This window comes from Tricharina praecox (assembly GCF_024521635.1).
Source record: "Tricharina praecox strain CBS 144465 chromosome Unknown BZA05scaffold_3, whole genome shotgun sequence".
Lineage (NCBI taxonomy): Eukaryota > Fungi > Ascomycota > Pezizomycetes > Pezizales > Pyronemataceae > Tricharina > Tricharina praecox.
In genome coordinates, this window is record NW_026250405.1 from 933533 (window position 1) to 947101 (window position 13569).

Below are 13569 nucleotides of genomic sequence, written 5' to 3' on the forward strand. Positions count from 1 at the left end.
AGTGCGTGCGCGTGAGGAAACAGACAGCGGTAGAGAAGTTATGGCGGTGGTGGTCGTGGTGGCTAAATAACGGCGATGGAAGTGTGCAACCTGGTCGCATGTGACGAGGCGAAACACAGGCTCGCAGTCTCACACAGGCGGCGGATATCTATATCCAGCTCACTCGCGGTAACCATTCTGGACTCTGGAGTAGGTACCTTCAGACGACTAGAGTAGGTAGTACTTTGTGTACAAAGTCCTGCAGAACCGAGCTCAAAGTAGGGCAGGAGGTATGATCTGTAAATAAGATACCGTCGTAGCTGTAGGTTCTGAGATGCGGGTGCGAAGATGTGAGGAAGGATGCTCAGCAAAGGCATTCCCAGGTCAATCCCAGATCACTCGAAACGAGCGAGTGAGAGAGAGTTCGAAACGAGAATAGGTAGATACGGTAGAGTACTGTGTAGAGTACCTCTCAGTACCGGTAGCCTATAGAGTCGGTCCATCGTCCTAGTGTGCACTCTACCATACCCACTACGACTAGAGTGGGTACCTATTCGACATCGCCGCGTATCGGGGCTCAGCGGAATTACTCCTGGTGATCGGCGAGCGACGGGCGGACCCAAAGATACATCCCAAGCCAACCGGAGGAACTGCCATGGTGACAAACAACCACAGCTCCAGATTCACGCATGGGCAACTGGACCTGCAGATTTCTTCGATGCTTCGAGATGAACCTCCGAGGAACCGAGGGCGGGTCGGTCGGTCGTATGATTCTAGACGGGGAAGAAGCAACAACAAAACAAAGCCTCACATTCCACGGACATGTGGACGAGGGCACCCTGGAGGTTACTTCGCTGAACGAGTACGGTATTCTACATAGGCAAGTACCATTACTTGGTATGGAGGTACTGGTACATACCGGTACTTGAAACAAAATTCGCTCGTGTTGCCGCTGTTATGTAACCACATGCTTACTCGTGTCGAGTACTCTACGGGGAGGAGTGAACTTTGAAGCTTGCGGCCATGCCCCAACCGGTGTCTGCGAATTCTCACGATCCGGCTTTGACTTAGCTCGCGCGCTCAAACGAACTCGAGCTTACGTGACATCCCTCCCGGGTTGTTCGGGCGTGGGCCGGAGCTGCAGCCAGCGGAAAGTCACTAACTACTGCAGTCTCGTCCCATCCATTTTGTGTTTCGCTAGCCAGCTGCTCGTCCGTACTTACGTAGATTTCTACGCGGCCGAAATGGAAGGAACAGCTTCCAGCTTCTTCCAGCTTGCAATTTGCAATTTGCAGCCTCATCGTCCCCTTCAGCCTGCCCGGGGATCCTGGCGTTTCTCGGGCCTTTCCGTTCTTTGGCTCTTCGCCGGAAGCGAAAGTCTGTTTCGACATCGGCAATGGTGAGGGGGGGATTCGGAGCAGCGGATGTTGTGTATAATAGGTCATCATATCGTGCGTATGTAAGTCGAGTACGTACTACGATCGTGCGGCCACGGTCACGGTCACTCGAGCTCTTTATGCTTTTGTATGTACCGTCTCATCCGACGCCGGAACGTTTGAACGAAACGTGGCTGCCACAACTTCCCGCTCACTTCTACTAGGGGTTGCGGATAAGCGTAACTTTGCCGCTTCTCTGCAGCGTTAAGTATACTCTGACTTTGCCGCTTCTCCAGAGCATATTCGTACTTCTCCACTTCTCCGCTTCTCCACAGCGTACATATAGTACTCTTACTATGCCGCTTCTCCAGAGCGGCGCAGTGACTGTGCCACTTCGCCCACATTCTGCACTCGGTACTTCTCGTACCTCTGTACGCACGGCAGCGCATAAATTCCCACCGTCAGCACGTCCAAGTAACGTTTCGAATCCTCCGAGGTGAGAGTGAGATTGCATCGGCGGAGGGGAGGGGATGGGGGAGGGGGGGAGGATGACGAGAGCAGGGAGATCTCAAACAAGGGGTCAACTGGCTCAAGTTATGCAGTCGAAGCGAGTGTTCGGTGCAGTGGAACGCAGATGCGAATCCGGAGGCGGGCGACAGGATGGATGGGACATCTGGATTCCTATTGCAATTGATGAGTGTCGCGTGGGAGATAAGGATGGGGTTTTCACTGTGTGAATCGCATCGCACACACAACTATCCGCCATCTCGACCTGGCCCTTTGCGCTTCCATGGCGTGCAGCTTGAGGAGAAAGACGTCTTTGCCGCAATGGGTGCCAAGGGCCGGAATGCTCCCGGGTGAGCAGTTAATAAGGAGATTTCTGCTGCTCATGCAGACGAATTGCCTGCGACGAAGCATGTAACTATAGTTAGTACTCCACTCCACTTCCATCCACTCTGGCGGCTCTGTGCATGATGGTCATCGTCAGTCAGTGGAACTTTGGCTTCATCGCACACAGGTTGCCTGCGTCGCATCGGCTCGGCTGGTTGTTTACCTGGGAAGAGCGTGACTGAAGCTGGCAGCACTTCTGGCGGCTCAATCCACAGTCTTTGTTTCCGAGCGTCTCCCCCAAGTTCCCCCTCCTTTCCCCTCCGCTTCCCCTCGCTCCTTTGACGTCCATCCATTCATCGATCTATCCACCATCGACGGATCTCGTCATTCAGGCCACTCGGTCGCCCGTGCAGCAGAGTACAATCACAGACAGTTACTCCGTTGCCTGGGTGCTTCCCCTTCTTCTGTCAGACCTCAAAAGAAAATTCTTCACGCTCCCATACAGTGACACTACCAACTTACCTTTCCCTGCATTGTTGCCTCAAAGTGTTGCTGTTGCTATTGCTGTTGTGTTGTTGTTGTTGCTGTTGTTATTGTTGTTGCCTCTCGAAACTGCCTCTCGAAACTGCCCTTGCGCTCCTGCTTCTCTTCGCCGCCACGCCACCCAAACTGACTCTAAGCCGCACCTCCAAACCAACCCCAACTCTCTCCTCCATCTACCTCTAGCCTCCTCCGTACCTGCCCCCCTCGTACTCGCAACGTCACCTCCAAGCCCACCTCTCCATCCCATCTCTCAACCCGTCTTCAACAACTCATCCATCCTACCAGCGACACACATCCGCCGCTCCTTCAACCCTATCGCTCCCGCTCACGATCACGATCACAAACCCACCTCCGCCATCCCTCCTCCACGAATTGAGCCTTCCGCTGACGTTTACGAATCTTACGCACACCCACACCCACACAAAGACAGACATCCGCTCACACAAATAACCTTCGGCCGTTCGCTCCGCTCCACCTTGTTACTCTTCGCTGCTAGGCTGGTCATCGTCGCTGATCTGCCCCACCTATCGCTGCCCCTCCTGCCTGTCCGCTTGCATCCAACTCCATCGATCTTTTGCGCCGGGGTGAGAAGAATAGAATAGCAGGACCAGACAGAGAGGCGGGAAGATAGAGAACGAGAAAGACAAAAAGAGAAAAACAGAGCAGGAAACGGAGTCGGAACCTGCGAAGGAAAGAGAGACAGAGAGCGAGAGAGGTACTATCACGGGTGCCTCTCTGATGTGCAAACGAAGAGAGCGACTATACAATACACTGGGAGACGCTTACACCTCCGACACGTAAAAAAAAAACCAAACGAGATCCAACCGTCCGCGCACAAGGCTTTGTCTGGGTCATACTCAGCATCTGCCTTCTCGGTCCTTCGTAGTTAGTCGAATGGCTGATGGTTATGCCCACTTTCAGCATCCCTATCCAACCTTCTCACCGCAACAACGACTTCGGCGAGGAACACCCCCTCAGACCCCCTCTCCCTCACGATCACCCGCTCCACAGTCCCCTGGAGCGTACTTCTTTCAGAACCCGGGACACTCTCACACCATGATGAACCCACAGTCTCACCGTGGCTATCTGCCGCAATCAAAGTTCATGCCCGGCTTTGGACAACAACATCAACAGGTAGATCAAGGTATGGGCCATGTGCAGAACGGCGCCAACAATTCACTCGGCGGCGGTCATCAACACAATCTCTCCGGCGGCTTCGGCAACGGAAACTACCCCTCCCCCCAACACGCCGTCGCTACCGCAAATATGCAGAACGCCTCGCCGCATTGGCAGGAACAACATGCCCTGCTGAATGCGTCCCGAAGCTCTAGCGAACCCCATCATCACGCACGCCAGGCTGCCCTACTCAACAAGAATTCTTCGGCGAATGTGACGGTTGCTGGAGGCGTCAACCCGAATTCGTACAACCCCCCGGTCTCGCAGAACCGGAAGGACGGACCCCCGGCCGAGGTGGCAGAGCTGCGCAACGGCAATGGAGAAATAGAAAGGCAGGACTGGAAAGCTTTAGATCTGGGAGGTCAGGGACTTCATGCTCTGTCGAATGCCCTCTTCGCGTACACCTTCCTCGACAAGTTGTATATTAACCACAACAAGCTCACCAAGCTTCCGGCAGCCCTCGGAAAGCTCAAGCTGCTGCAACTTCTGGACGCATCCAACAACCAGTTGACCGAATTGCCCGCAGAGCTCGGAATGCTGACCAATCTACGTCAACTCCTGGTGTTCGACAACAAGCTCACGTCGCTCCCATACGAACTCGGTTCCTTGTATCACTTGGATGTTATCGGCGTCGAAGGGAACCCTCTCCAGGAGTCTTACAAGTCGATCCTCATGAAAGAGGGAACTCGGTCATTGATCGTTAATTTGAGAGACAACGCGCCAGGTAAGTTTCCTTCTCGATAAGGTTCACCCCGAAATCTCCGAAACATCCGCTAACGGATTTTCTTAGAGGAAGCTTATCCCCTTCCTCCGGTCGAACGCGATTGGGTTGTTCTTGCCGAGCCCGAAGGGGAAATCGATTCATTCCAGGTCGTATGCTACAACATTCTCTGCGACAAATACGCGACTGCGAACCAGTACGGATACGCTGCTTCGTGGGCGCTCAACTGGGAGTACCGCCGAGACCTCATCCTCCAGCAATTGATCACCGCGAAGGCCGATATCATCTGCCTTCAAGAAGTGGATGCGGACAGTTTCGATGAGTATTTCATGGACAGGCTGAAGGATGAGGAATATGCCGGAGTCCACCAGCCCAAGAGTCGTGCCAAGACCATGTCCGAGAACGAGAGGAGAAAGGTAGATGGTTGCGCAACTTTCTATAACACCACAAAGTATTTCACCTTGGATGGATCTTTAGATAGGATAGGGGGGAAGGGGAGAGGGAGGACGTTCCGTGCTGACCCGTTGTTTTTCTTCTAGGTATACCATGCTCGATAAGCACATTCTGGACTTCAGTTCTTCGGCAATCCAGCGCGAGGACTTCAAGAGAACCGCCGATATCTTCAACCGCGTGATGCCGAAAGACAACATCGCCATCATTACTTTCCTGCTCAACAAGCAGACTGGTTCGAGACTCATCGTCGCCAATGTTCACATCACCTGGGACCCCCAATTCAAGGATGTCAAGCTCGTGCAGGTTGCTATGCTATTGGAGGAGATTCACCGTCTGGCATCGAAGTGGCAGGATTTCGGTAATAGGGAACTGGAATCCGGCGTACCACCTCCCCCGCCGTACGCGGAACATACTCAGATTCCGCTGGTCATCTGCGGTGATTTTAACTCTATTGCGGAGAGTGGAGTCTACGAGCTCTTGTCTCGAGGATCCATTGGAAACGACCACGACGATCTTTCCGGCAGGATTTACGGCAACCTCACCAGGGATGGCATCTCACATCCGTTCCCGCTCAAGAGCTCGTACTCGAACGTTGGAGAACTCAAGTTTACGAACTACACGCCTGGCTTCACCGGTGTCATTGACTACATCTGGTACACCACGAACTCGCTGAACGTCACGGGCCTGCTGGGGGATGTGGATGACAAGTACCTCGCCACAGTCCCGGGATTCCCAAATATACACTTTCCGAGCGAGTAAGTTTGACAGTTCCTAACCTAATTTCGTGGTGTTGATGCTAACTCGTTGCTTTCCAGTCACATCCTCCTGCAAGCAGAATTCCAGGTCAAGCCTCGGAAAGAGGTCGTTAAGAAGCCACCTCCACCCGATTTTGGCGGAAGCTCTTCACGGAACAGATAGCGGTTTTCACGGACGACAACCGGGGAAGCCTGGCTTCAGCTGACCTTTCCAGGTATTGTTTGGTGGGGATCGGTTGTTTGTTTTTGCGTGAGCACTGTGCCGTTTGTCTGTTGGTAGGGTTGGTGGGCGAGGGAGGCGTACTATAGGGCATTTGCTTTGGGCGTCGTTTCGTTTCGTTTCATCTTTTTGTTGGCTCAATTTCGTTTTCTTTTGCGGGTATCCTTTATTTTCTCAATCTCTCAATCTCTCCATCTCTCCCTCCCTGTCTCTCCCTCTCCCTCTCTCGCTCTCGCAGCCGTTGAAGATCTCTGTCACGTTTGTTTCTTCATTCCCTACCTATTCGCCGTCGTGTCGCCTTCCACAAATATACCAACCCAAAACGTCATGGCGCCTACAATTGACGTGACGTGTTTTTTTTTCCCCATCTTCACTTTGCGTTGTTGTATGATCGGGTGGTTCAGGTGTGATGCGATCATGTGCTCATGTGCTCATGTTCATGCTTCAAGCTTTTTTCGTGTATCTGTGTGTGTGTGTTGGGGGGCTTCCGTTTTGCTGTCATCTCTTTTTTTTCCTTTTTTTCGGGGCTTGTTTCGTTTCGTTCGTTCCGCTTTGTTTTCCTTTTCTTTTCTTTTCTTTACGAAGGTACCGGGAATTCTGGTCCAGCTACTTTTTTCCCCCTACGATGTGTGCTGTGGTGAGATCGGGCGGAGGGGTGGAGGGGGAGGTTGGAGGGGGGGAGGTTGATTTCTGCTGCTCTTCTGCTTCTGCTCTTCTGCTCGCATGATATGCTTTTCCGTACTTACTTTACTTACTTTACTTACTTGCTTGGGGTGTTTGATGAATTGTGGAAGAAATACTTTCTGCGGTATCTACAGAGAGGACGAGTGATGTGCTGTGTAGCTACTATATGTGGGATTGGATCACGTGTTATACTACCGTAGTAATCGTGAACATGGAAAAATCCGAACCGCCCACCCACGGAATAAACCGAGCCCCACCACCCCACCACGACGACCACGACAATGCTCCCCCTCCGGCTCCTCGTGCGGCCGCTCCGGCCACCGCAGCACCCGCTATCCCTCGGACTGCGGACCTTCTCCAAAAAATCCAAGCTGAAGCCGAAGCCGAAGCCGAAGGCCTTACCCAAGCCCGCTTCGAAGCCCAAATCCGCGCCGAAGGCCGCGCCCAAATCCGCTCCCAACTCCGCGCCCAAATCCGCGCTCCCACCCCCACCGCCCTCGCTGACGACACTTTTATCGCAAGCCTCAGGACCCACGCTGCTGTACGCGAAGCACTCGGGCAAGTTCCTGGCGGCATCCTACACCGTCGCGGCAGCGTTCGGCTACATGTGCTGGGATACGTACGAGAGCCGGATCGCGCACCCGCCCGTGCCGCTGCCGACGTGGATGCGCGGCGCGTTTTTCGTTACCATTGGCGTGACCGGCGCGTTCGCGGCGTTTTTCGCGTGGAGGCCTGTTATGTACGTACTCTACTCAGGTTGGGGGAAGGTGGGGGTTAATGGGCGGTGGGAGGATAGGCTGCTACAGAAGATCTACGCGCACCCCGTCGCGGGGGCTCCAGGCACAGTGAAGTTCGTCCTCCATCGCCGGCCGATTCTCCCCGGCTTGCCGGACCGCAAAATCACCGTCGCCCACGCGTCCGATATCACGTTATCGCGGGTGCTGCAGCCGGTGGTTGCTGCGCCGACAATGGCGAAGAAGCCGCAGATCGGAGGTGTCAAGCGCATGGGAAGGATGCTCCTCGAGGCCCCGTTCACGTTCTTTCATGCCGCGAAGAATTTGGTCGTTAATGATGAGTTTGTTACGGTGAAGGTGAAGGGGGGCGGAACGTACTCGCTGCATCAGGACGGGTGGGTCTGGGAGAGGCGCGGGATTGATAGGTTGTTTGGGACTAAGGCTGCGACTAAATACTAGGGTTTGGGACAGTTGATGGGGAGTGTAGATATGGGCACGCACGCATGATAGTGGTGAACGTGAATGAAGGCCGGGAGTGATTGCAAACAAACGGAGGACTCGGGAGTGAGTGACATAGTGCACCGGAACCTCAGCGCTCTCTCTTGCAGGACACGTTACGTTACACAAACTGGTCCGTGCGTCATCAAGCTCGTTAGCGTGATCCGTCTCCACCCAACAACTTCAATCCCAACCACTGCCGGCCGCCACCTTGTGGGAAAGAAAGAAAAAAAATCTTGGAAACATCAACTTTCTTGAAGATTTCATCCACCATCACCACCGACCCGACCAGTAGACGACCGACCCCACCGCAAAGATGATCCAGCGTCTCTCTCTTCGCGCCTTCGGATCGCCGTTGCGGCGGCAGGCTCTTACTAGGGGTGCGTAACCCTACGCTTTTCACTCACGGTGGTGACGGTAGTGGGAGGGGAGGGGAGATAAGCGATTTACTGATCATAATGCGTGCAGGATTCCGCACCGCGACGGCCTACAACGCCGCGCAGGCAATGACCATGCCCGCCATGAGCCCGACGATGACGGAGGGCGCAATCGCCACGTGGAAGGTCGCCGAGGGTGTGTACCTGCCACCTCTCCCCCGCTAAACTACTCCGCTAATCCTCGCACCCAGGTGATTCCTTCTCCACCGGCGACGTACTCCTAGAGATCGAGACGGATAAGGCACAGATGGATGTGGAGGCGCAGGACGACGGGGTCATGGCCAAGATCGTGGTTGCGGCGGGGACGAAGGGTATAGCGGTCGGAACCCGCATCGCGGTGCTCGCCGAGCAGGGCGATGACCTGGCTACGCTCGAGATGCCGGAGGATGAGGGCGCGGCGAAGGACACGGGCTCGGCGAAGAAAAGTTTGGAGCAGGTGAAAGAGGAGATCACACCTGCCCAGTCGAAGAAGGATGTTCGCGAGAACACCGCCGGTGAGGGGAAGAAGGCGGAGTCCGAGTTGGAGGCGAGCACAGAGTCGTCGCACCATGGGAAGCGGCCAACTCACCCGTCGCCAAGTGTGATGAATGCGCTGCGGATCAATGGGCTCTCGATGGAGGAGGGGTTGAAGATCCGGGGGACGGGACCGAAGGGCCGCCTGCTGAAGGGTGATATCCTCGCGCACGTCGGCAAGATCAACAAGTCTGCGCCCGCCGACCTCTCCGCACGGATCAACAAGATGGCGCATATGGACCTGTCGAACATCAAGATCAAGCCAGCGGCTCCTCGCCCAGCACCCAAGAAATCCGCCGCTCTCCCACCACCCCCACAAGACACCTCCATCTCCCTGTCCATTTCCCTCGCCGAGATCTCGCGCGTCCAAGAGAAGATGCAGCGGACGCTGGGCACTCACGTCCCGCTCTCTGCGTTCATTTCCAAAGCCACGGCAGCGGCGAACGCCGCCCTCCCGCCGCGGGCCCTCCCACCATCCGCGGACGAACTATTCAACGACATCCTAGGCCTCCCCAACGCGCCCCGGCGAACCAGCGCAGGCACCTTTGCACCCTCGTTCTCGCCGCTGCATAAGTCGCCTGCCCTCGAGGTCGGGAAGAGCGACGTGGATATCTTTGATGAGCTCCTTGGTGGTGCGGCAACAACAGTCGCGCGCAAGGTCGCGGCCCCCGCCCAGGGGATCGTCGCCGGCGGAGAGAACGTAATCACACTTACTGTGCCCCCGGCTGAGGAACAGCGCGCGCGTGTGTTCCTGGGCCGCCTGAAGAACCTGCTGGAGAGCACCCCCGGAGAGCTGGTCGTATAGTTCGTTTGTAGTTAGATACCTAAATGTTGAATGCTTGAGATGTTTGAGATGTGTGTGTTTGTGTTTGTGGGGTGTGGGGGGATGTGGTGATGATGTGGGGATGTACCTAGGGGATGTATCATAGTTAGTGGGCGGTTGATGGGGGGGGTGTTATCGTTTTTAACTTGATTTTATACTGGTTTTACTGGATTTATGTACTGGTTCTACTGGATTTACTAGCACGCCGAGGATGCCGAGGAACCTCGGGTGCACAGCGGCCTTCCGCTTCTCCGAAAATTTTCTTTCTCGGCCCGTAGGTGGGAGACGAGTGATTGGCTGTGGTCATGTTTGTACCTTTATCACTCGAATTCAATTTCAACTTTTGGAGCATGGAGATAGTGGATCAAGCCCGGAAGTCGTCACTCGCCTATAGTTATACCCGAAGCGCGAAATCACGGAGGCTAAGTGGGAGGAGTTCAAGGCATGGCTTGACGCGGGAGTCACTACATATCAAGAAGTAGAAGAAGTACCGGAACAACCGGGAATTTTGCTATAGGTAGTAGAGACCGGACCCGGTCACGGTCACGGCCCAGGTCCCGAGCGCCTGGCTGGAGGGTTATACTTACCACTCTAGCCAACGCGAGAGTGGACTTGAGAGTTATTGGGGCGTCGGAAACTTTTGGTGAGTGCATGTGAGAGTTAATGCGGCGTTGCTGATACTCGTGATGTGTGAGCGAACGTGAGAGTGGATGGGACGTTGCAGACATGTGTACTGAGGGTGAAGGTGGGAGTGAATGGGGCATCGGAAACCCTTGGTGAGTGCATGTGAGAGTAAACACGGTATCAGGTACCCTTCGGGCTGCGGCTACTGAGCGAATAGTCTTTTAGATGGTTAGCGGAGACTGTCCGTGGAGATGGGACGGACGTGCTACATACTCATCATACCTATCATACCGGGAGTAAATAGTACTGCCTGGCCTATCAGTGACGGAGGCACGACTCGTCACTCGCTCCACGCCGGGCTCACTGCTGCTTACAAGTTACGAACTTACGATGGCATCACCAGAACGCCATGAGCCTAGTGTTTCCCACGGGCAACTACAGTAGCAGGAGGAGTTTCCGCGCCGTCCCGTTGCGAGCGTTGGAGTGGTGATGGAGGACGAAGTACGAAGCACTTTTCCATCCGAGAAGCTACAGCATCTTCGAATCCCACGCTCGGATATCTACCTACCTACCGGTATCTACCGGTCGGCATGGATACCGGAGCCCTCTCGGTTCGATTGCGGCGCGTTCTCCAGTAAGTGGCTGCGAATGGCATGGTCACCCGTTCCGTCCAGTCCCATCCGGTCCCGCACCGGCGTTCCGTCCCGTGCGGATATCTGCTCATCCCACCTACCCACCGACCCCGTCGTGGGACGTTCCACTAACTTCCACGAATCCGGCCGGCCGGCCAGCTCGAGTAATCAAATATCAATGATCGGGGAGAGCCCGGCAGCGATGGTGGTGGTGGTGGTGGTGGTGGTGGTGGTGGTGGTGGTGGTGGTGGTGGTCGTAGTGGTGGTGGTAATAGTGGTGGTGGTAATAGTGGTGGTGGTAATAGTGGTGCGGGAGATCGACAGATTATGCAACCACCTCCTCTTTCGATTGCGAATACGTCTGGGGGGGTTGGGGGGAGTGGTTGGGGGCTGTGTGAAAGGTTGCTGGTTGTGGGATACTAGTAACCCGGGAATGAGGGAGTTATGATTGTGTTTTGGGTGGAGGGAATGGGAAGGGGGTGCTCCGATGTTTGGGAATTACTATGCCTACGGTGAGGTGAGGTGAGGTGAGGGTGAGGGTGAGGTATTTGTTTATCTGGGTGGGCAGGTGGGGGGGTGGAATCTGGATCTCGACTGTTGTCCTGTGTTGTCCTGTGCTGTGGGGTGCTGTGTGGTGCCTGGATGGTGGGTGTGCATGTTTTGTCAGTTGTGTGGATGTTACCGGCCGGCCGGCCGTAAAAGACTCAAGACTCAAGAGAACGAGCGCGTATGTACCGAGAAGATGAACACCTACGGTACTTGGGTATGCACAAATACTGAGCTTACATACATACATACATCCGGCCCTCTGGTGTCCATGTGTCATTGTAGGAGACGTGTACCTACCTGGTATCGCTCTACTGCCCCGGCCAACAGCCAATGGTCAACGGCCAACGTGACGGCGGATTGATAGGTAGTAGAGGCGAACAAGACTTCCCGGGGTCTGGGAAGCAGCAAGCTCCTGCGTTCCCCGTGGGCCGTGGCAATGAGTACCGTATCATACCGTAGTTACAACGAAGCGATTCATCTGCCAGAAGAGCGGCCATAGGCTCGCACCCCACCCCACGGAGGCACGTACTGGCAAGCACTGGCGAGAACCTACATACATGCAGCCTGCGGGGCATCGAATCCCTCCCCACCCCACCCTGTGTTTCGGCGAAAGCGTTGCTTGCTTGCTTGTGGGTAAACGAAGCTGGCTGCTGGCTGGCTGCTGGAAGATGCTGTTTCCTCCACTCCGGTTCGCGGTGCTTATTCCGTCCATCCATCCGATTGCCAGCCATCCAGCCATCTAGCCAGCCAGCCAGCCAATCAGTCTCTCTCACGGTGGCGGCGGCGACGAATAGAAGCCTGCGTTCTGCCTCCACCCAATGCCCAATGCTCACGGCCAATACCCACCGCCAATGCCCAATGCCAATTGCGATTGCGCGATGACCCCCCCCCCCCCCTCCCCCCCCCCCAAACCAAAACCAAAACCCAAAGCACTGTTTCTTCTTTCCTGGAAGCGCGCGGCCAATCAAACCACCGATCCACACCCCTCCCCCGCGTAGGTTCCTATCCTATCGGCAAACCTCGAATCCGCTCGGCCAGCCAGTCGGTGCGTACTCTACTCTCCCGGTACTCTACTCTACAGCTCGTATGCTAAACGAAAGAAGAAAAAAACAAAACGAACGCAAACCAAACGTTCCTCCACCCCCGTCCCCCGTCGAGTTCGGTTCCGACAAGAGTGGATTATGTAGTTAGAATATAGAGTAGAGTGCATCGCGCTAAGGCGGGCGCCCTCTAATACCCACCTACATCCTAAACTACTTATAATACCGGTACATGTACGGTATCCTGTGCAGTGCAGTGCAGTGCGGTGCATGCAGGACCACATCAGCGAGACGCTCGAGTACTCTGTGGTATATAGTACCGCGCAGGGTTGGGAAGATCGGAACGTCTGTGAAGACTGCGGACGGTGGACGTGGCGACTGGGAAGTCTGCGAGGGTGCTTTGGAGAGATACCGTAGAGTGGAGTAGAGTACTTACAGTGGAGTAGGCACAGTGGAGTAGTTACAGCGGACGACAGCGGACGTTGCAGAGGATTAGAAATCTGCCTGGGTATGTAGGTAGATGCTCGCTGGACGCCGAGGTGCTTGCGGGAAAAGGGAATTGCCGGAGTAGATACATGCGAGTGCTGGTTCGTGAGCCGACCAGCAGCTGCGCTGGACACGCACATGTGTCTTGAAACTACTAGCAACTACTGCTGGCGAGGCCATTCCAGTCGGATCATCGCACTCTCGGGCCTACGTACGTACATAGGTGGGTACTTAGGTATCTGCTGGCCAACACCGTCGTCAATCTACCTAGGTGGGTATTCTATTGGACGATTGCATATAGAGCACGGTAGACCTGCTTCTTCGTCGACGTCGGCCGGATGATCTATACACCGTTTATGCCGTACCGTAGTTACCGTAGTTGCCGGACAAATTCTCCGGTATCCGTTGTCGCGACTCGTCAGCCCTGGCAGTGCCGGCTGGGACACCTCGAGAACAACAAATATTCTACCTGCCTGCGCAATCAGCAGAACCGAT

The 13569-nt window shown here is 55.1% G+C and overlaps 4 protein-coding genes across 4 annotated transcripts; all 4 read left to right on the plus strand.

Annotated features, from left to right (window-relative positions):
- Positions 1-3785: 3785 nt before the first annotated feature.
- BZA05DRAFT_424010 (Endonuclease/exonuclease/phosphatase) lies at positions 3786-5997 on the plus strand (the record flags this gene model as incomplete). The annotated part of the gene is made up of 4 exons (XM_051485894.1): positions 3786-4629; positions 4696-5077; positions 5166-5834; positions 5895-5997. The coding sequence occupies 4 exons, from the start codon at positions 3786-3788 to the stop codon at positions 5995-5997; spliced, it is 1998 nt and encodes a 665-aa protein (XP_051342998.1).
- Positions 5998-6189: 192 nt separating this feature from the next.
- BZA05DRAFT_164655 (uncharacterized protein) lies at positions 6190-6778 on the plus strand. Its single transcript, XM_051479122.1, has one exon. The coding sequence runs from the start codon at positions 6382-6384 to the stop codon at positions 6739-6741; it is 360 nt and encodes a 119-aa protein (XP_051342999.1). The 5' UTR covers positions 6190-6381; the 3' UTR covers positions 6742-6778.
- Positions 6779-6981: 203 nt separating this feature from the next.
- Positions 6982-8027, plus strand: BZA05DRAFT_387044 (uncharacterized protein). The gene has a single exon (XM_051482536.1). The coding sequence runs from the start codon at positions 7020-7022 to the stop codon at positions 7929-7931; it is 912 nt and encodes a 303-aa protein (XP_051343000.1). The 5' UTR covers positions 6982-7019; the 3' UTR covers positions 7932-8027.
- Positions 8028-8159: 132 nt separating this feature from the next.
- On the plus strand, positions 8160-10179 carry BZA05DRAFT_387046 (uncharacterized protein). Its single transcript, XM_051482537.1, has 3 exons — positions 8160-8350; positions 8439-8543; positions 8599-10179. The coding sequence occupies exons 1-3, from the start codon at positions 8287-8289 to the stop codon at positions 9723-9725; spliced, it is 1296 nt and encodes a 431-aa protein (XP_051343001.1). The 5' UTR covers positions 8160-8286; the 3' UTR covers positions 9726-10179.
- Positions 10180-13569: the final 3390 nt, after the last annotated feature.

What these genes read in the sequence shown, in the direction of transcription:
- BZA05DRAFT_387044 (XM_051482536.1), top strand. Translation starts at nt 7,020, where the DNA reads ATGCTCCCCCTCCGGCTCCTCGTGCGGCCGCTCCGGCCACCGCAGCAC.
- BZA05DRAFT_164655 (XM_051479122.1), top strand. Translation starts at nt 6,382, where the DNA reads ATGGCGCCTACAATTGACGTGACGTGTTTTTTTTTCCCCATCTTCACT.
- BZA05DRAFT_387046 (XM_051482537.1), top strand. Translation starts at nt 8,287, where the DNA reads ATGATCCAGCGTCTCTCTCTTCGCGCCTTCGGATCGCCGTTGCGGCGG. An exon ending in GCGGCAGGCTCTTACTAGGG is followed by an intron (nt 8,351 to 8,438) that starts GTGCGTAACCCT and finishes TAATGCGTGCAG; the next exon opens with GATTCCGCACCGCGACGGCC. An exon ending in CACGTGGAAGGTCGCCGAGG is followed by an intron (nt 8,544 to 8,598) that starts GTGTGTACCTGC and finishes CCTCGCACCCAG; the next exon opens with GTGATTCCTTCTCCACCGGC.